Source organism: Lathyrus oleraceus, chromosome 5, assembly GCF_024323335.1.
Source record: "Lathyrus oleraceus cultivar Zhongwan6 chromosome 5, CAAS_Psat_ZW6_1.0, whole genome shotgun sequence".
In the NCBI taxonomy this organism is placed as follows: domain Eukaryota; kingdom Viridiplantae; phylum Streptophyta; class Magnoliopsida; order Fabales; family Fabaceae; genus Lathyrus; species Lathyrus oleraceus.
In genome coordinates, this window is record NC_066583.1 from 161,408,347 (window position 1) to 161,435,993 (window position 27,647).

The following is a 27,647-nucleotide window of genomic DNA, read 5'->3' on the forward strand; positions in this document are numbered from 1 at the left end:
CCCCCCCCTTAGACAGCGCTTTGGCCAAAAGCGCTTTATAAGACCCTCTTATTTTAAATTTTTTAGGTATACCTTAGACAGCGCTTTTGAAAAGCGCTGTCTAAGCCCCACCCCCTTAGACAGCGCTTTGGCCAAAAGCGCTTTCTAAGACCCTCCTATTTTAATTTTTTTAGGTATACCTTAGACAGCGCTTTTCAAAAAGCGTTGTCTAAGCCCCCCCCCCCCCCCCCCCCTTAGACAGCGCTTTTGCCTAAAGCGCTTTCTAATCCCCCCCTAGACAGCGCTTTTTACCAGCAAAACCGTCAGCTTTCTCAATGAGATCATCAATGGAAACAACACCTAATTGATCTTTATTTTCACCGAGCAGTGATGAAGAAGGATACATGTTAGTCCCCATCCCTAGACGCCTTCCCGTTTCCTTACCTATTGCGAGTTGATCACCTGAAAGTTTTTTTTGTAGCATGAGTATAGTTTGCATTATATAAAATCATTGACTCAATTTCAAATGACGGTGGTACTGTGATACAACGTACCAGTGATCATTTTGACACTAACGCCAAGATCAAGAGCTCTTCTGATTGTTTCTGCGCTATCATGTCTCGGAGGGTCAAAAAGAGGGAGAAGAGCAACAAACTCCCATGGTCCTCCTGCACTTTCCTTACTTCCCTCCGGTACTTCCTATATGAAAAAAAAAACTTCGGTGCTAAGGAAAGAATACATGATAATTGACTTATCCGATTATGAAGAATTCGTAAGAGGGAAATAAACCTGTCTTGCAATCCCAAGAGAACGAAGTCCACGTTCTGCAAACTTGTCAATCATCGCATGAACCTTCCGTTCGATTTCTGCCTTGTTTTGTGCAAGATTGAGAATCTACACAGTATATGAGAAAAGTTTATCAATGATCGGTAGGTTGCGTGGTTCTTGAAAAGCGAGAATGAATTATGTATTACCTGCTCTGGTGCACCTTTGCTAACCCTGTGCATATTACCAGCACCATCAATGTATGTAAGGGCAGTTCTTTTATCAGTTGGATTAAACGGAAGGAAATGAACTTCTTTTATTCCAGCTCGTGCCTTGCGAAACCAAAGGACTATTAGTAGACTAACCAAATTTCAACTACACAACATGATGGAAAACAAACTTTGAAGAGTCTGTACCTCCTTTGGGTCTGCCAACATTGAAACGATTGCGCAATCAATTGCATCTTGGTTCTCCATCCTTGATGCTCTTGCAGCCATAAGTACAACCAAATCCTTGCCAACACCTTTGGCAAAAACCTGCCAGATATTCATGATTGTTAGGGGAAACAAAGTTAATATACATCCTGGTCAAAGATTGTTTCAGTCAGAATTCAAACTCGGGTTTTTCCGAATACTAATATTTATCTGTTTGTATACTTTTGACAAAAAAAGAAACTTATGTCTCAAGTAATTGCGATGTTCTATTTTATCTTTAGAAAGAATAAGATTAAAACCTCAATCATTTCCTTGTCCACTGTAAGCTTGTTAAGAGTTAATGTGCCTGTTTTGTCACTGCATAACACATCCATTCCGGCCATTTCTTCAATAGCAGTCATTCTCTTTGTTATAGCACCCTGCAACAATGATGCATATGATCAAAACTTGACAACATCTTTAAAAAGCTACTGAAATGTTGGAATAATCAATGTACTAATTGCAAACCTGCTGAGATAACTTATGTGAGCCAATAGCCATTGTAACTGAAAGAACAGTTGGCATTGCAATAGGGATTCCTCCAATTAGTAGCACTAGAAGGTTATCAATACCGTTTCTGTAACCATATCCGTGGACGCCGTATATCACAATGATTTCAATAATCATTCCAATAGCAATTGAACAGATGCAGAAATTTCCAATAGATGTCAAAACCTGTAATAATATTTGTCACGCAGTGAGCATTACTATCACAACATTCGGTGATGTCAAATAGTGGCTATAACAATGTAAGTATAGTGGAATTTGAACAAATCGCTTTTGTCTGCGATACATTATTTAGTATATTATGTACCTGTTGGAAATGTCCAACGTGTGTTGTGTTTTCGACGAGATGAGCTGCCTTTCCGAAAAATGTGTGAACTCCAGTTGCTATGACTACGGCTTCAATTTCTCCTTGCTTGCAAGTTGAACCAGAATATACTCCTTCTCCGGGATGTTTAGTCACAGGGAGTGACTCTCCGGTAAGAGCAGACTAAAAGTACAAACAGCAAAAACATAACTTCAATTATAAGAAATCTAGAATCTGATATCAACATCAATAAACTCGTGGAAGATATTATTCGTTGTGACGCTTGAATCATGCATCAGTAATTTCAAAGTACTTTATAGATTTTACCTGATCAATCTTCAAAGGGTCACCTTCAAGGAGACGTGCGTCGGCAGGAATGATGTCCCCTAGCTTGATGCTAACTATGTCTCCAGGGACCAATACCGAAGCATCTTCTTCGCTCCATTTTCCGTCACGAAGTACCTATTAATCAAATATAATTAGAAATCAAAGAAACTATGAGCAAGACAAGATAACAAAAGAGATTATAAGAGAAGAAGAAGAAGAACCTTTGCTTTTGGAGCCAATCTTGCCATAAGGGCAGCAGCTGCATTACCAGCATTATTTTCTTCTATGAAACTTATGGTTGAGTTTATAATTAGCAAAATAATTATGCCAACAAAATCTTGATAATCTCCTCGCTTTCCCTGCATAATCAAAGCGTTGTTATATTAAACCGGTTGATATTAAAAACCATTGTTTTAAAACCAGGACCGAAGATCTAGCGGTGAGACTTCTAGATAATGGTTCAATAAGTTGAAACACACTGATTGAACCAGCAGACGGACTAATCGGTTCTTAGTTCAACCAGTTAAACTGGACGGTCTGGTTTTAAAAACACTAGTTGAAAGTTCAAACATGACTTTTCACCTTAACAAACTTCTACCACCAAAATCTTTCTTGTATGTATTCCATAATCCTTTTGTAAAATGAATAACATTTGTAACTTTCAAATCAAGTTAACCAAAGGTTATAAGAGTACAGTTTCATAGTTATTCTAATTTTGTATGATTTGAAATAATGAAAACCATTGAGAAATAACAAAACAAACAAAAAAGGAAGAGACTTACCCCTCCATGTGCCATAGCAATGGCCATGAGAGCAGCAGCTTCCATAACCCATGACAAAGGATTCCACATAAACCCTAAAAACGCAACCTTAGTGGGAACTGCCTCCCTTCCTCTCTAATTGAGTACCACAAACCCAATAACCAAATTAAAACAACTAATGTAGATTGAATTGAAAAAAAATCAAAGCCAACATATTGGAGTTGAGATACGGAGAATCCAAGGGAAGAAAATCCCACTTTAAGCAAAAAATAAAAGGATAGCCACTAACAAAATAGTAGAGCAGTCGCAACACAATGATACGAATTACATACATAATTATGTAGCTGTAATTGAAACAAAATCGAAGTGATTTACAATTGGCACACCTAATGTACCTGATACACAATGCAATTCAAATGAAACCAAAAGAGATATTATAGTGGCCACATATTGCAAAGACAACACAAAACAAGTTTTGATTATTTTCTAGCTACACAGTTGCGACATAGTCAAAATGGTTTATAGTTTGAAAGAACATAATATATTAAATATGTAATGCAAATAAATGGAAACCAACATGGATATCATAACAGTAACAAAGCATGTCACCACAACGTGTGATTATATGCAGGGCTATTGTAATATTAACACGAATATACATGCAACCCGAAACACACTTCGACATAAAAGTATACTGCATCAAAACGAATTTACACAACATAGACAACACGACAATGGAATCCTATCGAAACAGAAATGGATATAACAACATTAACTCAAATGCAAAAAAAAAAAACAGAATGAATTATGATCATTTACAATGTTATTCTAATGACAACGATCCAACTTTTACCCTGAAACACATTCTGCCATAAAAGCAAATGTAACAGACACATAATTATTCACAATATAGCTATTATGTAACCAATCAAACCATACCCATTCTTGGACCAATTGCCTATTAATCATTAACTGTATTAAAAAGAATTATTACCGACGAGATTTTTGCAACGTTGTTGTAGCTTCTCTTGCCGTCTGTACCATGTTGTTGCAAGGGTTTGTTGTTGTTGTAAATTTTGGGAATATCGGCACGGTTGAGATTGTTGAGATGAGGAGTGCGGTGGCGGAAACGGTGGAGGTTCGGAGGTGAGAGGCGAGTGCGGCGGTCGATTGTTTGGGTGACGGCGGAGGGACCCTCGAAGGCGGAAAATAGGGTTTTCGGAAGTTGAAGGAAGAGAAAGTAAAGGATCTGTTTTAGATATTTTGAGGAAGAAGTGGGTGATATGGGGATGTCGTGTTTTGGAGTGTCTGCGTGATGTTGTGTGAGTTGAGAAGAAGGTTATGGCTGATGGAGATTGAGGGGAAGAGGAAATGGCGGAAGTTTGTGAGGTGAGTGAAGAAGAGGGAAAACAAAAGAACAGAGAACGAAAATTGAAATGGAGTCTGAAATTTTATTTTAATTAGACCTTAGACAGCGCTTTTGTGGAAAGCGCTTTCTAAGGTATGCCTTAGAAAGCGCTTTCCAAAAGCGCTTTCTAAACCCCCCCTTAGACAGCGCTTTTGGTTTTAATTTTTTTTTTTAATTTAAAGACTTTAGACAGCGCTTTATCAAAAGCGCTGACTAAGGTCTATATTTAAAAGCGCTTTCTAAAAGCGCTGTCTAAGGTGGGGTCTTAGACAGCGCTTTTAGAAAGCGCTGTCTAAGACCCCCCCTTAGACAGCGCTTTCATTATTTTTTTGGAACATTTTCCGTGTTTTATTTTAATTTTAACCTTAGACAACGTTTTCTTTTAAAAGCGCTGTCTAAGATGCGCTGTTAAAAGTCATTTTTGGCGTAGTGTTGGGATCATCCTCTCTCAGTGTCAAAGTCTGATAAACTTCTTTAACATAAAAGTTTATGTGTGAGTTATCCTCCATATCAACATATCCAATACATTAAGATGCAAAACATATAATCCCTCAACGACACCTCTTCTTCCAACCAAGAATCATCCCAAAATATAGAATCTTCCCCGTTACCCACTTGACAAAATAAAATAAAAAAATTTCAAACCACCCATGTACACTATTAAACGCTCCTTTTTAAATATAAATAATCTCTTTTCACCACTCTGACGCCTTCTTACCTCTATCTTGAATTTCATCTCTACTCACTTCATATTTATTTATTTTTAAAAAAAAATAACATTTAATTTTTTTATATTAATATATTATAATTATAATTTTAATAATTATTAAATTTAATTAATTTATTAATGACACATAGTTAAGTGTATATGTTAGATTCCGCCACTCTTTAATGGCTTGTTTTAAAAATAATAATAATAATAATGTGAAACAATGAAACATAAAAAGTTTATAATTAATTTATTATGTTTGTTCACTTTTTATGTCTGATATATATATATATATATATATATATATATAATATATATATTATATATATATATATATTAATATATATATATCTTATATTATTATATATATATATATATATATATATATATATATATATATATATATATATATATATATTCTATATATTATATATATATATATATATATATATATATATATATATATATATATATATATATAATAAAAGACCAAAATGAATCTTAAAGTTAACATTCAATATTAAAAATATATTAAATCATTAATAAAAGTATTGGTAGTAAAATAAATAAATAAATAAATAAATAATTATTTATTATCTAATAATGATAAAAAAATATTCTATATTTAAGAATAAAATTCTCTTTTGGGTTAGGTGTCAGCAACTTTTTTATAGTATAGTATTTTCTTAAGTCTCTCTATAGGAGATAGTATATATTAGAAGTAGTTGTAGATTACACTCATTATTATGATCTGTATGTGAAGCTGATGATAGTATGTAGCTATAATTAGCAATGCATGATATGTATGATGTGCCTCGAAGCATAAACCATGCATGAATGACTTTCTATAAATATTAGAATACACTATGTAAAAGTTAATTTATCGATGCTTAATGCATTGAAGTTTATAGTTATAATTTTATCATGGTATACGGTTTCTTCCACTCTCTAATTACTTTAACTATTTTCTGTTACAATTATCATCTTTTTCTCAAATTGTGGCTACCCCTCCTTCTTACTTTCACCATGGCCGAACCTTCACATATTGCTCCTACTGCATCACATAGAACGTTGATGCAGAGCTTCTGAGTCGTCCCAGCCGATTTATCGTCTTCTTCACATCACTTTAAACCGAAGTTCTCCATCAAGTTGCAGGAAAATAACTTATTGCTTTGGAATCAACAAATTGAAGATGTGATTCTTGCATAAAGAGTGCATAAGATACTAGTGAATCCTCAGATTCTGCATAAATACAAGACAAAACAAGATCATGTTGAAGGCAGACTATTAGATGATTATGAGACGTGGATAATGCAGGATCAATAAATCTTCATATGGCTTCTTTCCACCATTTTTGAGTCTATGTTACGTCACGTGTTCTCTTGTAAGCATGCACTACTACAAAAAACACATTTAACCTCGGACGTAAAATGCATTTAACCTCGGTTAAAGAAGCGAAATAACGAAGGACGTAATGAAATGTGCATATTTTACCTCTCGATTTAAAAAAAACGACGAGTATGTGTAAAGGTCATGAGTTCAATTCCCGTGGAGATCTTTTGGAATTTTGAAATGGCGAAAACACATGTTGCCTCGATTTTTTCATTTCACCGATGGATATACCACATTTTCACCTTGATTATATTATAAAACCGACGGGTAAAACAATTTTGAGTTTATTAAATCTAATGTGGATTGCTTATTTCACTAAACCCTATACTAAACATATAACTTTTCAAAATTGGTTAGGAAAATAATGATATGAACAATTATGTTATATTTGAATAACAACTTACATTGATTAGTGATTTTGAAGCATCTTACAACTCATCATTCATCTCACACTGTTTTATGGTTAAAATCTCTCTAATGTTTCAAGTTCTGTATTCAACACTTCCTTTTCTAGTAGTTCATTCTTGAAAGCATAAAATTTGGTGCTTTGAAAAATGAACAAATATGGAGAGATTTTAACGATAAAACAACATGAGATGAATGATGAGTTGCAAAATGTTAGAAAATCATTAATCAGTGCAAGATAAGTTTCATATAGAACATAACTTTTCATATTATTATTTCCAAAACAAATTTACTAGGTTATATGTTCAAAGAGAGGATAAGCAATCAACATTAGATATAATAAACTCAACTCGACGGAATAAGATGAGAGATGCACAAAGAATCACAAAAAACATAATCTCAAATACAACATATAAATTTAATAAAATCAACTCAAAAACAAAACAACTTACATTAAACAACAACACAAAAAAAACAATCAACAACATCAACGACAATATCAAGAACAACAACTTGAAAAACAACCTCTGGGGCTTAGGGTCTCAACAACAAGAACAACAACATTGACAAAAACAACATCAATAACAACAACAGAAAACAACAAGAAAACCTCTAGGGTTTCGGATCTCAACACCATCACCAAACCACCACAACAACAACAACATGACAACAATATTAGTAGTGATGTTTGACGTACCAGATCTATGAAGAATAAGTAAAAGAAAATGATTTAGATCTCTGAAGAATAAACGAGAGCACCAAACACATAACATCTTTGTACTGAAGATGATATGTGTTTATGCATCTCATTGTTTAAGGCTCTTGTCATACCCCAAATTTTCCCCATGCATTCATTCATAGAAGCATTTGCATCATAACTCAGTCAGTCATTCATTAGTTCAATAAAAGTCGACATTCGATCAACTTTCATTTCATGTTAAATTTAAAATTTGATTCAATTACATTTCATACAATTTCATCGCCTCATGCATTGTTTTAAGTCAATCCAAGGTCACTAGAATACATTTCGGATCTCCAGATAAATTGGTTGAGTCAATTTTCAAATGTACGTAAACTTAGTGGGCGAAAAACTGCGTGATCGGGATTGCGGACATCAATTTTATGGATCTACGATTCATATAGTTTAACTTGGCGTGCATGTTTAATTTTTTTGACTCCATTTGCGGTCGCAATTTTTATCAGCCTGAGCTTGTTCAACCGGAAATTTTTTACTTCGAAATTTTATCAAAACATGTCTATTTTTTGAAAGTATATTTTACGCTGATAATTTTGGTGTATTCATTTTATTTTTCCAGGCATTTTTCTTTTTCTTTTTGTTTTTTTGTCAAATTTTTGAAATAATTAAATAGGATTAATGACATTTTAATTTTGATTTTATTATATTTATTCAGAAAAATTCCACTGATTCAAGACTTGGTTAATCACTATTTCTCTTTCTCTTTTTTCAACACACATTAACACAGAAAAATATCATTCGTTCAAAGGAAATAAAAAAAAGCAGCAACAAAAAGGTGTCACCCCCCATACTTAAAGCAAGAACAATGTCCTCACAGTTAGTATGATGGATTATGGCACGACAGAACAAGATAGTAACTAAGGAACATAAACTTAAAATTTATCATGAAATGGTTTATAGGTTAAGTGAGAAATACCTGTCAGGCTACAAGCCTATTGGTTTTCCTCATTCCATATTTTTGACACTTTTTTCTCTTCTTCCACAATTTCTCTACTTCCTTCATCCAACTTTGTTCAACCTCAGGAGGCATGACAGAGGTCACCTCCTGGACAACAACATCATTTAATTCCAGCTTCTTTTTCTTTATTTTTAGAGATGAAACAAAGGCCTTCTCATGCTCATTCTTCAGAACACAGTGTACTGAAATATTCAGAAGTGACATAAATCGAATATTATGTTTTGCCATATCATAGGTCATCTCCAATGTTTCATACTTTTTCAACCAAATTGCATCGGGTGGCGGTGGAGACCTTCTTAAGACATTTTTCTCGTTGAGTTCTCACCCTTCATGAACATAAACTTCCCAAACAATTGATCTTCCTTGGTTATCCTTATCCTTCGAGGGAATGATGAGGGTGTTATTTGTTGAAAAATAATTCTTGATGCTCCAAATATTGGCGCGTCAGATGGTGTCTCTACAATTAGAAGTGACATGATAGAAAACTTCCTCTTCTTCATATCCGAATTTGATAAATCATCAGCTTTTGTGACAATAGTGGGTTGTCCAGATTCAACTTCTAGAGTGTCTTCTTCTGACATATCAGTTGGCTTTGGATCCTTAAACTCCATTAAGATTAGAGTAGTAGAAATTTCACCAATTTGAGTCTCCAAATTTTTATACTCTGCTTTTGAGCTTGAAATTGTAACTTTTTTCTTGCATGAAACTTTTCAAAATAGACTCTAACGTGTTGGTCCTATTAGTTGTCACACGTTCATTTGGAGCAAAACTAGGGTGATTTCTCCATCCTCCACAAGAAAAATCAGAGTCATATGTCATAACATTTAGTGGTGCAGGAACTGTCATGCCAGGTGGCTTCATTAAGGAATTCATCATGTTGTGTATTTCAGCCAGTTGAACAGCCAGAGCAGTGGTTTGTCTGACCTCAATTATGTAGAAATCAACCTATGCATGCAACACTTTTGCATACCTGTTGTGTCACTAAAATACAAAAAATATTAAATGCTCATATGTAAATTTCACAAACTTCAATTAAACATCAAAATCTTAATGAAACAATCCCCAACAATGGCTCCAAAATCTTGTTGCTTGGAAACGTGTTAAATGCAAGTATACATGTTCGTTATAAAGTAGCAAGTGATAAAAAGTAAGGATATCGTATCCACATGAAATGGAAGTAACTTAGTTTGATTTTGTAAGTGACTATCTTTTTGAAATTAAGCATGAGCAAGATTAAAAAGAATATTTGATTGTCACAAGTTCAGTTTTCCGTAAATCAATATCTAAACAGTGCATAGAGAGTGTTGTGAATATATCAAAAGAGTGTAAGTTGAACTATGATCCATTAGTATGTATGAAGTAATAATGTGTATGTTATGTGAAGTGTCATTTCAGGAAAGGTCAGTGGGTGATCTAAGAGTGTATTTCTACAACATCAAAAGCATGCATAATAGGGAAAGGTAACAAATCACAAAGCCTCACTTATAACCCTAAGATACATCTGTTTATATCCTAAAATTCTTTTATTGTTGTAGTTTATTATCTCTAAGCAAACTAAATGAGAGAATATCTCTATCCTACTCGTTCAACTACTTTTATTATGAAATCCACTTGTTGTTAGGTCTCTCACAACAACAAGCTTTTATCCAATTCTAAGTTGACCATTTAAAGAACTAGGTTTAAACATGTTAACATAATAAAACAAGGCACCATCATCACACCATTTTAACATAGAGACAACATAATATAAACTTCTCATTGCTCAACAAACAAATGGTTTAGATCATAATGAGCTAAGTACATCTTACAAAACTGGTTTTGAAAGGAAACATTCTTAAATAAAAGATGAAAAAGAAATATAAACCTAAGAGTAACGTGAAGCCTCCTTGTGATGGATAATCAACAAGTGATGACTCCAGTTGCGCCAGAATTCAGCAGTTAAAACTAGAAATAGTGAGAAGAAGAAGCTCTCTTTTCTCTCCACTCTTCCTTGCAATATTCTCTTCTATGATTTTCTCTAAGGTGATGAACTCTCTCCTCAACCCTCAACAAGTTCTATTTATAATCCTTTAGCTAGGGTTTCTTTTCCTTTGTCTTGGATCATGGACCCTTTGAGAATCACATCAAGCCCAATATCACTTTCAACATATTCTCTTCTTTCCTTCAGCTTCGTTTGCGAGAAATCAGATACAAGGACAATTATGGGGGACAAAGTATAGTGTGACAGTCTACAGTAATAGGGGTGTAGGCAGCACTGTCCTTTTCTGCATGGCGTGCTCCTTAGTGGACGTACTATTGTAGCTTCTTTTGTCTTTTAGCGTCATGAGTCTTATCCATTTAGCTCAAGGGAATTCCACCACCATACTAACATGTATGCCTTTCCAATGCAACTCCTTTTCCATGCATGCCTTAGGGATCCATCTGATTGCTTAATTTCATTCCTTAGTGAGTTCAACTTTCTTCCAACTTGAACTCTCTGGTTTTGTACCCGACCGTCTTGCCTCAACTCATCAGAACACTACTTAAAACAAGTAACAAACATACCAAAACTACAAAAGAGAGAACCTATTATGCTCTAAGCTAAATACTATAGAAACAACTAGAATGCATTAAAACAAATACAAAATGATGAATCTACTATCTTAAAACAATATATTAGTTAGTATAATAACTCATAAAATGTGGGTTATCATTGTTTCTGATGTACCTAAACTTATCACTATTTTCTTGTGGCATTATAGACTAGGACATGCACATTTCGCTTATATTAATTTTTTCTAAAACATTATAATATTCATATTTCCAATAAAGAATATGCTATGTTATGTAAGTCGTGTTGTTTGGGCAAGTCTCATAGATTGCATGCTCCATTCTTTTCAAACATATATGTTGCTCCATTCGATGTGGTGTACACAGATATTTGGGGACCTGCACCTAATCCATCAAGCTCGAGTTTTATTTACTATATGACATTTGTTGACGCATATACAAAGTATACTTGGATTTACTTCTTAAAGCAAAAATAAAAAACACTATGCATTCAAGTTGTTTATGAAGTTTGTTAAAAATTAGTTTCAAACTAATATCAAAGTTGTTCAATTAGATTATGGGGGAGAATTTATATATTTACTAAGTTTTTTCTTCTTCTGAAATAGGCATTTCTCATAGACTCACTTGTCCACACATTTCACACCAAAATGACATTGTGGAAAGAAAACATGGGCATTTAGTGGAGATGAGATTGGCCTTGTTATCTCATGCATCCTTCCCATTACACATTTGGGATCATAGGTTTTCTACAACGGTTCATGTTATTAACAAGATACCTTCTGGAGGTCTACCTAAATTCCACCCTCCATATCATGCCTTGTACCACAAATTACCTGGATACTCTAAAGATGTTCGACTATGCTTATTTTCCATTTATATACCATATAATAAACATAAACTAGAGTTTAGAAGCCATGAGTGTGTTACTTAGGTCTCTCACCCCAACATAGAGGTTACAAATGCCTTAACAGGTTTGGAAAAGGTCTTCATCTCGAAAGATGTAATATTTCATGAAAACCCTTTCCTTACTCAACTATGTTTCCAACAAGTATAACCACCACATATCTTGCTTGTGGCCCTACCGAGTCTCTTAAATTTCGTCATATCTCTCTACCTCACATGCATACTAACTCTCATAAATGGATAATGCACCTCCCTTCCTAGTTCTGTCATATAACTCTTTACCAGCTTCCACACCTCTTATTCAGTCACATCCTATACTTGTTTCTACCCCTGAGTTTATGCTACCTCACAACACCTGTATCAACCATGTCAATATAACTGAGTCTAATATCCCAGCCTCTTTCGAGTATCCAAGTCTCATCACGAGTCCTTATAATGACATTACCTCCCATGTTCAATCTACTAAGTCTTTCGCAACTTCAATACACAACTCTATCATTCCCTCATTTCTTCATCTCAATGATCATCCTATGTTGACAAGAGCTAAGAAATGTCATTCAAAGCCTAAAGGATTTCTCACTCATGTGGAACCAACTTCTATCAAGTAGCCCTTTTTCACCAGATTAGTATAAAGCTATGCAATTAGAGTATGATGTTGTTTTGGGAAATTAAACTTGGACACTAATAACTCTTCTTTCTCATAGAAAACTTGTTAGATACAAGTGTGTCTTCAAATTAAAAGAAAATTCTGATGACATTGTTCATAAATACAAAGTTGGGTTAGTTATAAAGGGCTATCATCAACAATTTTGTTTTGATTTTAATGAAACCTTTTCACTTGTTATGAAGCCTACCTCCATTAGAGTTGTGCTTACTTTGGCATTGACTCATAACTGGGAAATTCAACAAATTAATATAAATAATGTGTTTCTTAAGGGCTCTCTACGCGAGGAAGTCTACATGACTCAGCCCACTGACTTTGAACAACAAGGTTCTACGATTGTATACAAATTAAACAAGCATTATATGGTCTAAATCAGGTCCCTATGGCATGGTATGAGAAGCTCACTCAAGCTCTTGTCCATTTTGGGTTTTTTCATTACAAATGTGATTATTCCCTCTTCATATACTCTCATTAAGTAATACAATATATGCACTTGTTTATGTTGATGATATTCTCATCATATGATCATCCTCCACTTTGGTACATAAGCTTATTAATTCTCTTCATGCAATATTTTCCCTCAAGAAACTAGGGGCTCCTGAATATTTTATTGATATTGAAATCAAACGACTTTTCACAGGTGGTCTTCTACTTACTTAGACAAAGTATATAAGTGATCTTTTTTCTTGAGCTAAAATATGGAATGAGAATGGTGTTACTACTCCCATGCTCACAAAATGTAGACTCAACAAACATAAAACTTCTACTACCTCTGATATTCATTTATATCGCTCCATTGTTTGTGCCCTTAAATATGTGTCTCTCACACAACCTGTCATTGCCTTCAGTGTAAACAAAGCATGTCAATTCAGGGCATATTCGTTAGAGTATCATCGGTAAGCAGTTAAGAGGATCTTATGATACCTTAGTGCCACCATTACTCATGGTCTTCTACTTTCTCATGTCCTCGTATCATATAAGTTCTTCTTACGTACCTATAACGACTATGACTAGGCTAGTGATTTGGATGACCGCAGTCCTACCTACGGATTCTGCATTTTCTTTGCTCCTAATCTTGTATCTTGAAGTTATAAGAAACAACCCCTTGTGGCATGTTCCAACACTGAGGCAGAATACCATGTTCTTGCTCATACCACTTCTGAATTGTTATGGTTAGAGTATATTCTCAAGAAACTCACGGTACCTTTCTCACATCCTACACTTATGTGATAATCTTAATGCGGTCTTATTATCTTATAATCCAATTCTTCATGATTGCACTAAGCATATTCCACTCGATATTCACTTTGTTTGTGAACGTGTAATTTCTAAGAGAATGAATATTCAACATGTACAAAGCTCTTTACAACTTGGGGACACCCTCACAAAGCCTTTTGATCTCGAATCAAACTCAAAGTCCTCGCACTTGTCCCTCCATAAATTTGTTGGAGAGTATTAGAAGTAGTAATAAATTACACTCATTACTATGATATGTATTTGAAGATGATGGTAATATGTAGCTATAGTTAGCCATGCATGATATGCCAGGTGCGAATGGAAGCATACATCATGCATGAATGAATTCCTATAAACACTAGAATACTCTCTCCATAAAAGTTAACTCATTGATGCTTAGTGTAATGAAGTTCATAGTTACAATTCTATCAATATATAAGAAACCAATAAAAAAAATATAATTAAAATATTTTATATAGTTAATTACTCCTTACTCCCTCTAAACTTTTTTGTTATTTTCTTTCTCACGTATATTTAAAAATATTGACAACTTATTTATTAGTTTTGAAAAATATTTTGACTTGCTTACCGTTTTGATTTACCTATTTTCCTTTATTTATTTATGAAACAAAATTTTTAATTTATATTCGAATAGTTTTGAGATTTTTTTTTTAAATAACCAGATTTTTCAAAAAAAATACGAAAATAACCATCTTTTCAAAAAAAATTCCAAAATAACCAACTTTGGGAGAGGATGCGCCGGGGGAGTTGGCGCACCCCCAAAAAAATTAGAGGAGGCGCCAGATGCATTGGGCTCCTAAAGGAGGAGCCAATGCATGTGGCGCCTGCTTGGCCCTCCTAAAGGAGGCGCCAAGGGCAATGGCGCCTTAGTGTGTGTGTTTGGTGGGTGTATGCGCCACCACATCTGGCGCATACACCCCCTCCTATTATTATTTTTTTTCTATTTTAATATTTTTTAATTATATTTTTTTTATAATATTTTTTGTTTTTAATATTTAAAATTTATTATTTAATACATAATAAATAAAAATAAAAATAAAATAACTTCATTAAATATATAATAATTGATTACATTAGAAAGACCAAAAACCTAATGACCCGCCCGATTATAACGTCCCCCGGTTCCACATCCCGGTGCGTTAGGTTGTCTCCGAGGTCTCCCACGATTTTCTTGAGGTGTTTGTGGTCTTTGGGTGCTGACCTGATCGAGCGATGGCTGGTTGGAAGGTCCGGCAGAAGTTCCGGCGGTATTTGACAGATGTGTCATCATTTGCTCCCAATATCCGGAGGGGCTCTGGCCAACGGTGCTTCCGTAATAGAGTTCGGTGCCCATGTCATCGTAGTTAGGGCATTGGGGTTGGGTGAATTGGGGATGGTATAGTTGCCCAAACTGAGCCATTGAGTCATTTTGAAAACTGAGCCATTGAGTCGTTTTGAAAACAAAGCAATGGTTCTTGGGGCGTACTATAGTTAAACAGTGGTTGGGTGTTAATTGGTGGGGGACTACGATGACGTGACCCATATGAATCATCTGGGTTATAAACGGTTGTGGTTGCGGGGTTTGGTTCTTGGTGTTGTGTTTGGGTGGGTGGTATGAATGGATTGCGACGTTGGATGGTTCGTTGTTGGGTGGTTGGTATGAACGGGTTGCGATGTTGGGTGTGCTTTTGTTGTGTGTATGTGGCCGGTTGATGTTGTGTGGTTGGTTGTTGAGTTTGGGTGGGTTCACATTGGTGTTGGGTGGTGAATTGAGGTGGGGCATACGATGACGAAGCAAGTTGGCGCGGATCCATCAAATACCGCGGCTCAGATAGAAATGGCTGAGTTGTTACAGACCTAAACCATGCCATATATTGTTGAGTCGGTCTTGCACCTTGGATGACTGGTTCGTTCAAGATGTGTTGTCGTCGATTCCTCCATTGAAGACACATGTCTTTTGCAAAGTCTCTCCAGTCAGAATAATCCCACTGTGCATCGACCCTCTTTTGATGCCAATTCCCCAAACACGTGGGAGATTCTGGAATATGTTGTAGCATTCCAAACTGCAGTTTGACCCGGTCACTTTGGTGCATTTCAACTGTAGTGAATCGGATAATCGGTGTCTTCGCTGTCCAAACTGCAGCATCGTCATGGTTCACATCATGATTCAGACCCAGATATGACCTCCAAACAAACTGTTAAACAAAACCAAATGGTTAGATGGAAAATAATTTGAGAAGTAATTTTAAATTAAAATATAGTTTGGTAGGAGTATTACATCATCATGTCCAATGTGGTCCAATAGATTTCGATAGACTACAATAGCGTGTTTCGGACACCTATTGTAGTTCATTCCCCTTACTGACCACCTAAGATAATAAGAAGAAATGAAAAATATTATTTACTGTTAATTATAATAATAAATATAATTAACTAAATGGTGAATGGTAAAGTGCTAGACTTACTTGGTTGCAAAGGGGAACACGAATGGACGCTCATTTATCGGGGCGAGCGACGACATCCTAGACCACCCCCAAGCTTGAAGCAAATAAGCACATGAAAAAAAAGTACAGGTATTTTTTTTTGCAGTTCTACACATTGCACTATATAGATGGGCCAACACAGTTGAACCCCAACTATAACTGTTTACCTTATTGATGTTGCGTAATAAAAGTAAATACATTATATTCACAGAATTACCTGTACTTTCTGGAAACAAAAAGTTACCAAATAAAATCATAATACAACACCCAGCTTTTATTATTTTCTCATACTCGGTTGAATCTTCGGACAGTACTATACTGGCATAATATTGTTTAAGGTATTTTAAATTTATACCTTGCCCCCTTGCTTGACCGAATGTGTCTCCCTCAGTTTCGTCGTCTAACAAAGGGGCACCCAGTAATTCATTGCATATATTGGCGCCTTGGTGTAGGTCAATTGGAAGGGGCGCCCTTCCTAGTGGCGCCTATGTTTAGATTTGTGAAGAGGCGCCCAACCCTTTGGCGCCTCAGTTACTTTATGGCGCCTAGGGAATGGGCGCCTAGGATTGGAATCTTAGGGCACAAAACACATAGATTCTTTGATTCCCTGGCTATTGAGTATTCTTTTCACTTTTTCCTCTGTGTGCTAGATTCCTTCAACTGCATGTATTCTTTTCACTCTTTTCTCTGCGTGCTGGATTCCTTCAACTGCATGTATGGTCAAGTCTGTACAGACAATTATCAATTTTTCAATGCATTGGCCAACTATTTATGTTGTGTTGTTGAACAACTTAGCAATACATTCAGTTTCAATTCCATTCAACACAATGTCTTCCACACAACATTATATGATCAGTGCACATGTTGAAGGTGAAATATTTGATCATCAGTTGTTCGGTTTTTGTTTTCGAGACACACGGGTGACTCGGTTTACAATAAATCGGCGATCAAATTTTTCACACCTAAAACAAAGAATAGAAAAGAAATTGCAGTGCAATAATGTGGGTCAGATCATCTATAAAAATCCAGTTTGTTTTGCAGAAAACCAGGTAAAATTTTATCAGAAGAAGATTCGAGATGATGATGATGTTCAACATATGTTTGGCAGTCACGAACAATCTGGTTACAACGATATAGAGTTGTATATATTACCACATCAACAACATGAGTCTCAGTACATTGATCAGTCACAAGTGTTTTGTGAGACTGATGACGAACAAGCTGAGGTGAATGTTCCAGACGATGAAGAAGAGGAACCTGAGATCATCATTGATTCAATGGTGAACGCTGAAGAGGAAGAGGAGCCAATACCAGCAGGTCGTGTATATTGCCCACCCCAACACATGACAAGGTTAAATTTGGGTTCAGATGAACCTTCGGGAGATGTATGGTACAATCCTTACGTGCAAATGCAAGGATCTCTTAATCAAGGAGACACATTTCGCACAAAAGAGGAATGTGTAAAAGCCATCAAAAAATTCCACATGGAACTATCAGCAGATTTCAGAGTTGACAGAACTGACGCATTGAGGTATAAAGTTTATTGTCCGAATGAGCACTGCCTTTTTAAGTTGTCAGCTTCGTACCGGAAGAGGAAGGAGCCTTGGGAGATTGGATCAATGGGTCCAGATCACACATGCATGTTGACAAACCCAATGCAGGATCATCGTAAATTAAGCTCTCAACTAATATGCGATGAAATATTGTCTGTCATTGGCGATAATTCGTCTTTAAAGGTGAGTACAATAATCTCGCATATTAGGGCAGAGTACAACTACACACCATCATATAGGAAGGCATGGATAGCTAGAACAAAAGCTGTTGAAAAAGTGTTTGGCAATTGGGAGGAATCTTACAAACAACTTCCAAAATACATGTTCGCTCTAAAACACTATGCTCCTGGTACAATTTTCAAGATGGAAACATTGCCCGCATATACACCAGATGGTACGTGTGCTGTTGGAAATAGAATATTTCACCGTCTATTTTGGGCGTATCAACCGTGTATCATAGGTTTTTCTTTCTGTAAACCAATTATACAAATTGATGGTACATGGTTGTATGGAAAATACAAAGGAACGTTACTGATGGCAGTGGCACAAGATGGGAACAACAATATTTTTCCGATCGCCTTTGCCTTAGTTGAAGGGGAGACTGCTGAGCGATGGAGTTTTTTCCTAAGAAATCTCTGATTGCACGTTGCACCTCAGCCTAACTTGTGTTTGATCTCTGATAGACACCCCTCAATCATCAGTGCATATAATAACATTGACAATGGCTGGCAAAATCCTCATTCGACGCATGTGTTTTGTATTAGACATATTGCTCAGAATTTCATGCGAGAAATCAAAGATAAGACGTTGCGTAAGAAGGTTGTCAATGCAGGTTACGCATTAACAGAACCTTCTTTCAAACACTACCGCGAGGAAATAAGATTGTCGAACGAAGATGCGGTTCGGTGGATCGATAGTATTCCGTTGGAGAAGTGGAGTAGGGCATACGACGGCGGACAACGTTGGGGCCACATGACAACAAATCTTGTGGAATAAATGAACTCTGTCTTCAAAGGAATTCGTAACCTACCAATAACCGCTTTGATGCAAGCTACATATTTTAGGCTAGGGGCGTTGTTTGAAACCAGACGCTCAAAATGGAGTTCCGTGTTGCAATCTGGACAGTTGTTCAGTGATGCTTCAATGAAATTCATCAGACATGAAGCTGACAAAGCAAACATACACGTGGTTACGGTATTTGACCGAACAAAAGGTTGGTTTAGTGTTGCCGAGTCCATGGATCACAATGAGGGCATACCAATGGGACAGTACAAAGTCGAATTAGATAGAGGTTGGTGCGACTGCGGAAGGTTCCAAGCCTTTCGTACCCCCTGCTCCCATGTCATAGCGGCGTGCTCAAAGGTTCGAAGGGATCCATCCTACTTACTATCTGAAGTTTACAAAGTCGTCAGCCTTTCAAATGTTTATAAAATTAGTTTTTCAGTAGTGGCAAAAGAGGATTATTGGCCAGAATATCAAGGGGACATCGTCTGGCACAACGAAGTTATGCGAAGGAAGAAAAAGGGTCGCCCTAATAGCACCCGGATTCGAACCGAAATGGATACGGCGAACAAAATGGTTAGACTATGTAGTTCATGCCGTCAACCAGGTCACAATCGTAATAACTGTCCTAGTGTTGGAACGAGCACAACCAGATAAATTCAAATGTACCTCTGTTGCTATATATGGAAACTTAATTTTATTTCAAAGTACCTCTGTTGCAATATATGGAAAATTAATTTTACTTCATAGTAGACGTCTGTGACGAAAAGACAGTTGTTCATAAAAAATAACACAAACAATTAAAACAACTAGAATACAAAAACTATGCGATTACAACCATCAAAACAATTTTGAACATGTACTGCATCATCCTACGAGCGTCTTGGTCGGTCTTAATATCCACCCATTCACGCACTTCTCCATTTTGGTTGAATGTGGACACAAGCCATTGTATTCTTCTAATCCGTTCACCCTCTCCAATTTCTCCCTCTAACCAACTATACAACGTCCGATTAAGACGTTCAAACATATCTGTGTTCCAAAGTCGAACCTGTATCGGAGCCGCAACGGCAGAAAATATTACTTCAGCATTTCGTTTCTGAATGTATGCAGACATTGTTGAAACAAAGAAAATTAAAATTGATGGTTGAACTAGACTAGGAGATGAATTTGAGTGAAAATAATTATATGCAAGGTGATGGTATTTATAGAGGCGGAAGATGAATTAGACAAAACACGTAGGCGCCAGTTGAAGTGGCACCCACATGACACACACACACAGGCGCCACAAAAAGTGGCACCTTGCATGTAACACCCTTCTAAAATACCCCAAAAGTTTAATTAAAATAACAACATATATCAATCAGAGTAAATATGCAATTAAGGGTGTCACACAATTACTTCACACCATTCACCATGATAACTGTCATGCTCTTTTATTAATTCAAAGCATAAAGCATTTGCACAATACGCAGCGGATAGAGATTAAATCAATCATGCAAAACATGTAGCATATTACATGTAAACTGGTTCACAACCAACAATAAAACATTTAAAACATCCCATCCCGATGTTACATCTACCAGAGCATGACCCACTAAGGAACTACACTAGACTCCAAGCACTAGCTCCTACTCAATCACTGCTCGTTACCTGAAAAATAGTTGTAAGGGTGAGTTCCTCAATCGATATAATAAGCATTATAAAATATCATGCAATGTTAAGTAATTTAACACATTTCATCACCCTAATCATAACACACATTCAGTAACGGCACATCAACTCAAACATCATACTCAACACCAACATAAAGCACACGTATAATCTCAATTCATACTTAACACCAACACAAAACACACGTATAATCTCAATTCATACTTAACACCAACACAAAACACACGTATAATATTGGAATACATCCATTCATATTATACGCCATACATACATTATGCAATGAGACTCCATGCATGCGGTACCGACTATTCGTGAACATATAGTTCAACTTCACCGACCAAATCCAGGTACGGCTACCAAGCTCACTAGTCCCACTCATTTGAGACCTAGTGACTCACATCACTAATTCCTCACCATGGGAATTAGCTACCACCCCAAGGGCCATGCTATGCACGCTAATCACCTAGCATGCAAACATCAACAACAGTCCAAAATGACTAACATCACTAATTCCTCACCATGGGAATTAGCTACCACCATAAAGGCCACATTATGCTATGCCAAATCACCTAGCATGCAACATCAACAACAATCCACAATGGACATATGCTCACACTCTAAGCCATAAAACAGTCCATCCACAATTACATACATAATATATACATTCACAACATTATGCATATTTTCACACATCATCAGCATATTTATCACATAATCATATTATGTCATACCAAATAATTCAGTCACAGTATTAGCACACTCTACTAATACCTATCCTACTCAAAACAACGGGAAATAATCCCTACTATATCACACACCGATATAGGCCAATCACCAATTATGTTCACAACATTAAAATATCAATTTTTCCAATTTCCAACAGTGTTAACCGGTTAACGCCCTGGGTTAACCGGTTAACGCAGGACAGAACACGCTTCCTGGCCAATTTTAACAGTGTTAACCGGTTAACGCCCTGGGTTAACCGGTTAACGCAGACAGAACAGCAATTTCTCAGAAATCTCAACAGTGTTAACCGGTTAACACCCTGGGTTAACCGGTTAACGCAGACAAAACAGCAATTTTTCACAATTCATAACGGTGTTAACCGGTTAACACCCTGGGTTAACCGGTTAACGCAAGACAGAAAGCTGTTCCTGCGCTAACACGAAGCAGAATGCAGAATTCTCCGCATTTTCCGTCGTTGGAGGACTTCCGGACCTCCGATTCCAATTCCGTAAGAAGCTACGTTTTTGGAAAATCACTACCCATCCAATTTCAGATTCAATTGCAGTTTTAACACAACTTATCCAACACAATTTTTCAGCATTCAACATCCCAATTAGGGTCAAATCAACGGTTCATCACTACCCATTACATGTTAACCCATAATACCCATTAAACGACGATAAACCCCCCTTACCTGAGTTAATCCGGCGAATCTTTAAGCTTCAAGCTTTTCCCTTCTTCAACCCTCGTTCTCTTGCTCTTCCTCTTTGCCCTTTTCACCCTTTTCAGCCGCTTCTCTGTTTTCACGTGAAAACCCTCTTTACCAATTGGAACTCTTTTTCTTATTTCCAACTTATATATATTTTCCAATAATTATTATTCCAATAATTATAATAATAATAATCCAATAATTCCAATTATTTAATTAAATTAATAAATATAATATTAACTTAAATTAAATAATTATCTTATTTTTATCGGGGTGTTACAACTCTCCCCCACTAAAAGAGTTTTCGTCCTCGAAAATATACCTCAAGCGAATAACTCCGGATAAGACTCCTTCATCTGACTCTCAAGTTCCCAAGTCACATTGCCACCTGCTGGTCCTCCCCAAGCTACCTTTACCAAAGCAATCTCTTTACCCCGCAACTGCTTCAACTCTCGATCCTCAATCCTCATAGGTGATGCTTCAACAGTCAGGTTATCTCTCACCTGTACATCATCTACTTGGACCACATGCGACGGATCAGGAATGTACCTCCTCAACTGAGACACATGAAAAACCTCATGCAAATTCGCAAGTGACGGCGGTAAAGCGATACGATAGGCTACCTCTCCTATCCTCTCCAAAATCTGATAAGGACCAATAAATCGAGGTGTCAACTTCTTCGACTTCAAAGCTCGACCAACCCCAGTTATCGGAGTAACACGGAGAAACACATGATCCCCCTCTTGAAACTCAAGTGACTTCCTTCTCTTATCGTGATAACTCTTCTGACGACTCTGAGCAATCCTCATCTTCTCCTGAATCATCTTAATCTTTTCCGTAGTCTGTTGAACAATCTCTGGTCCAACCACAGCACTCTCACCGGACTCATACCAACATAAAGGCGTCCGACATCTCCTACCATACAAAGCTTCAAACGGTGCCATACCAATGCTCGAATGAAAACTATTGTTGTAGGTAAACTCAATCAAAGGTAAATAACAATCCCAAGCACCTCCCTTTTCCAAAACACAAGCTCTCAAAAGATCCTCCAGTGACTGAATCGTCCTCTCAGTCTGACCATCAGTCTGCGGATGATATGCAGAACTCAATCTCAGCTTAGTTCCCAAAGCCCTCTGCAAACCTTCCCAGAACTTCGATGTAAATCTAGGATCTCTATCCGAAACAATACTCGACGGAATACCATGCAAACTTACAATCTTCTCAATATACAACTCGGCTAATCTCTCTAACGGATAATCCATTCTGATCGGAATGAAATGAGCCGATTTTGTCAATCTGTCAACAATCACCCAAATAGCTTCAAAATTCTTAATTGTCCTCGGTAAACCAGAAACAAAATCCATACTAATACTATCCCACTTCCACTCTGGAATAGCCAACGGTTGCATTAGCCCAGACGGCTTCTGATGCTCAATCTTTGACTTCTGACAAGTCAAACAAGAATAAACAAAACTCGCAATTTCTCTTTTCATTCCCGGCCACCAAAATAACTTTTTCAAATCATGATACATCTTCGTAGCTCCAGGATGAATACTCAGGCCACTACGATGTCCTTCCTCAAGAATACTCTTCTTAAGTTCGGTAACATCCGGAATACACACCCAATTACCAAATTTCAAAACACCATTCTCATCAACTCTGAATTCACCACCTTGACCTTGATTTACTAAAGTCAACTTATCAACCAAAAGCACATCGGATTTCTGACCCTCTCTAATCTCATCCAGAATACCACTCGTTAACTTCAACATTCCCAATTTAACACTATTGTGAGTACTCTCACACACCAAACTCAAGTCTCTAAACTGCTCAATTAAATCCAATTCCTTAACCATTAACATAGACATATGCAATGATTTCCAACTCAATGCATCAGTCACTACGTTTGCTTTACCCGGATGGTAATTCAAACCAAAGTCATAATCCTTCAGAAACTCTAACCATCTCCTCTGTCTCATATTCAGCTCTTTCTGATCAAACAAATACTTTAAACTTTTATGGTCACTGAAAACCTCAAATCTTGACCCATACAAGTAATGCCTCCACAACTTCAGAACAAAAACCACAGCTGCCAACTCTAAATCGTGTGTCGGATAGTTCCTCTCATGAACCCTCAGTTGTCTCGAAGCATAAGCTACAACCTGCTTATTCTGCATCAAAACACCACCCAAACCCAACAATGAAGCATCACAGTAAACCTCAAATGGTTCCGATGGACTCGGTAATATCAGAATAGGAGCAGTAGTCAACCTTCTCTTTAACTCTTGGAAACCTTCTTCACACTTTGAGTCCCAAACAAACCCTTGCCCCCTTTCTAGTCAACATCGTCAACGGTAATGCCAACTTAGAAAATCCCTCAATGAATTTCCTATAATAACCTGCAAGTCCAAGAAAACTCCTTATCTCAGAAACTGACTTCGGAGCTTCCCACTCAGATACCGCTTCTATCTTAGAAGGATCAACAGCAACACCACCTCTTGAAATCACATGACCAAGAAAACTAACCTCTTCTAACCAAAATTCACACTTAGACAGTTTAGCAAATAACTTCTTTTCTCGTAGAACCCCTAAAACCACTCTCAAATGTTCAGCATGCTCTTCTTCAGATTTCGAATACACCAAAATATCGTCAATAAACACCACAACAAACTTGTCTAGGTACGGATGGAAAATCCTATTCATATACTCCATAAATACCCCAGGCGCATTAGTCACACCAAAAGGCATTACAGAATACTCAAAATGTCCATACCTTGTTCTGAAAGCAGTCTTCTGAATATCCTCAGTTTTCACACGTATCTGATGATACCCCGATCTCAAATCTATTTTGCTGAACACACTCGCACCAACCAACTGATCCATCAAATCATCAATCCTCGGCAAAGGATACCGATTCTTGATCGTCACTTTATTCAGTTGCCTGTAGTCCACACACAACCTCATAGTACCTTCTTTCTTCTTAACCAATAACACTGGTGCACCCCACGGTGACACACTCGGACGAATAAATTTCTTATCCAACAGATCTTCCAGCTGACTCTTCAATTCAGCTAACTCAACAGCAGACATACGGTACGGAGCCATCGATATCGGCCTAGTACCAGGTACCAAATCAATCGAGAACTCAACTTCACGCTCTGGCGGTAATTCATTCACTTCTTCAGGAAACACATCAAGAAAATCACACACCACAGCTAGATCGCAAATCACCAGTTTATCTTTAGCCTCCAAAGTCGCTAACAGCATAAACAACTCCGCCCCATCTGCTACTGCCTCATTCACCTGCCTTGCAGATAGAAACAAACTCTTCCCTCCCTCAATCTCAGGAAAAATCACAGTCTTATCAAAACAGTTGATAGAAACTCGGTTAAACACCAACCAGTTCATACCCAAGATAACATCAATCTGCACTAGTGGAAGACACACGAGGTCTATCCCAAAGTCTCTACCAAAAATACTCAAAGGACAATTTAAACAAACTGAAGTAGTAGTAACTGAACCCTTCGCAGGAGTATCAATCACCATACTCCCATGCATCTCAGATATCTCTAATTTGAGTTTCACAGCACAATCCAAAGATATAAAGGAATGAGTCGCACCTGTGTCAATAATAGCTACAAGAGGAAAGCCATTAATATAACACGTACCTCGGATCAAACGATCATCTGCAGAAGTCTCCGAACCCGATAAAGCAAAAACCTTGCCTCCCGACTGGTTCTCTTTCTTCGGCTTAGGACACTGTGGACTGATATGACCCACTTCTCCACAGTTGAAACAAGTCACAGTCTTCAACCGGCACTCTGCAGCCAAGTGACCACCTTTTCCACACTTGAAACACTTCTTCTCAGCACTGGTACACTCATGGAAACGATGTCCAGCCTGACCACATCTATAACACTTAGCAGGGGTACTGGAGTCTCCCCCACTAGGTCTCTTCATCCCACTCTGTCTCTGGAAACCTTTGCCAGCTGCATACGGTTTCCCACGATCATTCTGATTCTTGCCTTTCCTATCAACCCTCTGCTGATAGCTCTCCGCTCTGGCCTTGGTATCTTGTTCAAAAATCCTGCAACAGTCAACCAAGTCAGAAAACACTCTGATCCGCTGATACCCAATAGCCTGCTTGATCTCGGGACGTAACCCGTTCTCAAACTTCACACATTTTGAAAATTCCCCAGTAGCCTCATTATAGGGAGTGTAATACTTCGACAGCTCTATGAACTTAGCAGCATACTCAGTAACAGACCGATTGCCCTGCTTCAATTCTAAGAACTCTATCTCTTTCTTTCCTCTGACATCCTCTGGAAAGTACTTCCTCAGGAATCTCTCTCTGAACACCGCCCAAGTGATCTCAGCACTCCCAGCAGCTTCCAACTCAGTACGGGTAGCAACCCACCAATCATCTGCTTCCTCTGACAGCATATGCGTACCGAACCTGACCTTCTGGTTATCGGCACACTCAGTCACTCGGAAGATCCTCTCGATCTTCTTCAACCACTTCTGAGCACCATCTGGATCGTATGCTCCCTTGAACATTGGAGGATTGTTCTTCTGGAACTCACTCAGTTGACGAGCAGCTCCCATTCCCACAACATTCGGATTCCCTCCAAGTACTCCAGCTAGCATACCCAGAGCCTCAGCAATCGCAGCATCATCTCTACCTCTTCCAGCCATCTCTATTCTGAAAACCCAACAAGCTAAAACAATAAGTACTGATAGGGTTACACAACACCTATCACGTACAGGGAAACAGAATAATTACGACTCGACTCGACCGACTATGCTCTGATACCACTAATGTAACACCCTTCTAAAATACCCCAAAAGTTTAATTAAAATAACAACATATATCAATCAGAGTAAATATGCAATTAAGGGTGTCACACAATTACTTCACACCATTCACCATGATAACTGTCATGCTCTTTTATTAATTCAAAGCATAAAGCATTTGCACAATACGCAACGGATAGAGATTAAATCAATCATGCAAAACATGTAGCATATTACATGTAAACTGGTTCACAACCAACAATAAAACATTTAAAACATCCCATCCCGATGTTACATCTACCAGAGCATGACCCACTAAGGAACTACACTAGACTCCAAGCACTAGCTCCTACTCAATCACTGCTCGTTACCTGAAAAATAGTTGTAAGGGTGAGTTCCTCAATCGATATAATAAGCATTATAAAATATCATGCAATGTTAAGTAATTTAACACATTTCATCACCCTAATCATAACACACATTCAGTAACGGCACATCAACTCAAACATCATACTCAACACCAACATAAAGCACACATATAATCTCAATTCATACTTAACACCAACACAAAACACACGTATAATCTCAATTCATACTTAACACCAACA

General features: G+C 37.2%; 1 protein-coding gene across 1 annotated transcript; it reads right to left on the bottom strand.

The window, feature by feature from the left end:
• Positions 1–262: 262 nt before the first annotated feature.
• Positions 263–2,892, bottom strand: LOC127079422 (plasma membrane ATPase 1). The gene is made up of 10 exons (XM_051019803.1): positions 2,577–2,892; positions 2,356–2,490; positions 2,032–2,211; positions 1,686–1,892; positions 1,478–1,597; positions 1,161–1,280; positions 954–1,076; positions 769–873; positions 534–678; positions 263–441 (listed from the first exon to the last, which is right to left on the bottom strand). Exons 1-10 carry the CDS (start codon positions 2,718–2,720, stop codon positions 263–265), a joined length of 1,458 nt encoding a protein of 485 aa, XP_050875760.1. The 5' UTR covers positions 2,721–2,892.
• Positions 2,893–27,647: the final 24,755 nt, after the last annotated feature.

Excerpts from the sequence above, each read along its gene's own strand:
- LOC127079422 (XM_051019803.1), bottom strand. The coding sequence starts at position 2,720 with ATGCAGGGAAAGCGAGGAGATTATCAAGATTTTGTTGGCATAATTATT. Across the intron at positions 2,491-2,576 it reads GATTGGCTCCAAAAGCAAAG|GTACTTCGTGACGGAAAATG; the intron begins GTTCTTCTTCTT and ends TTTGATTAATAG. Across the intron at positions 442-533 it reads TAGTGTCAAAATGATCACTG|GTGATCAACTCGCAATAGGT; the intron begins GTACGTTGTATC and ends AAAAACTTTCAG.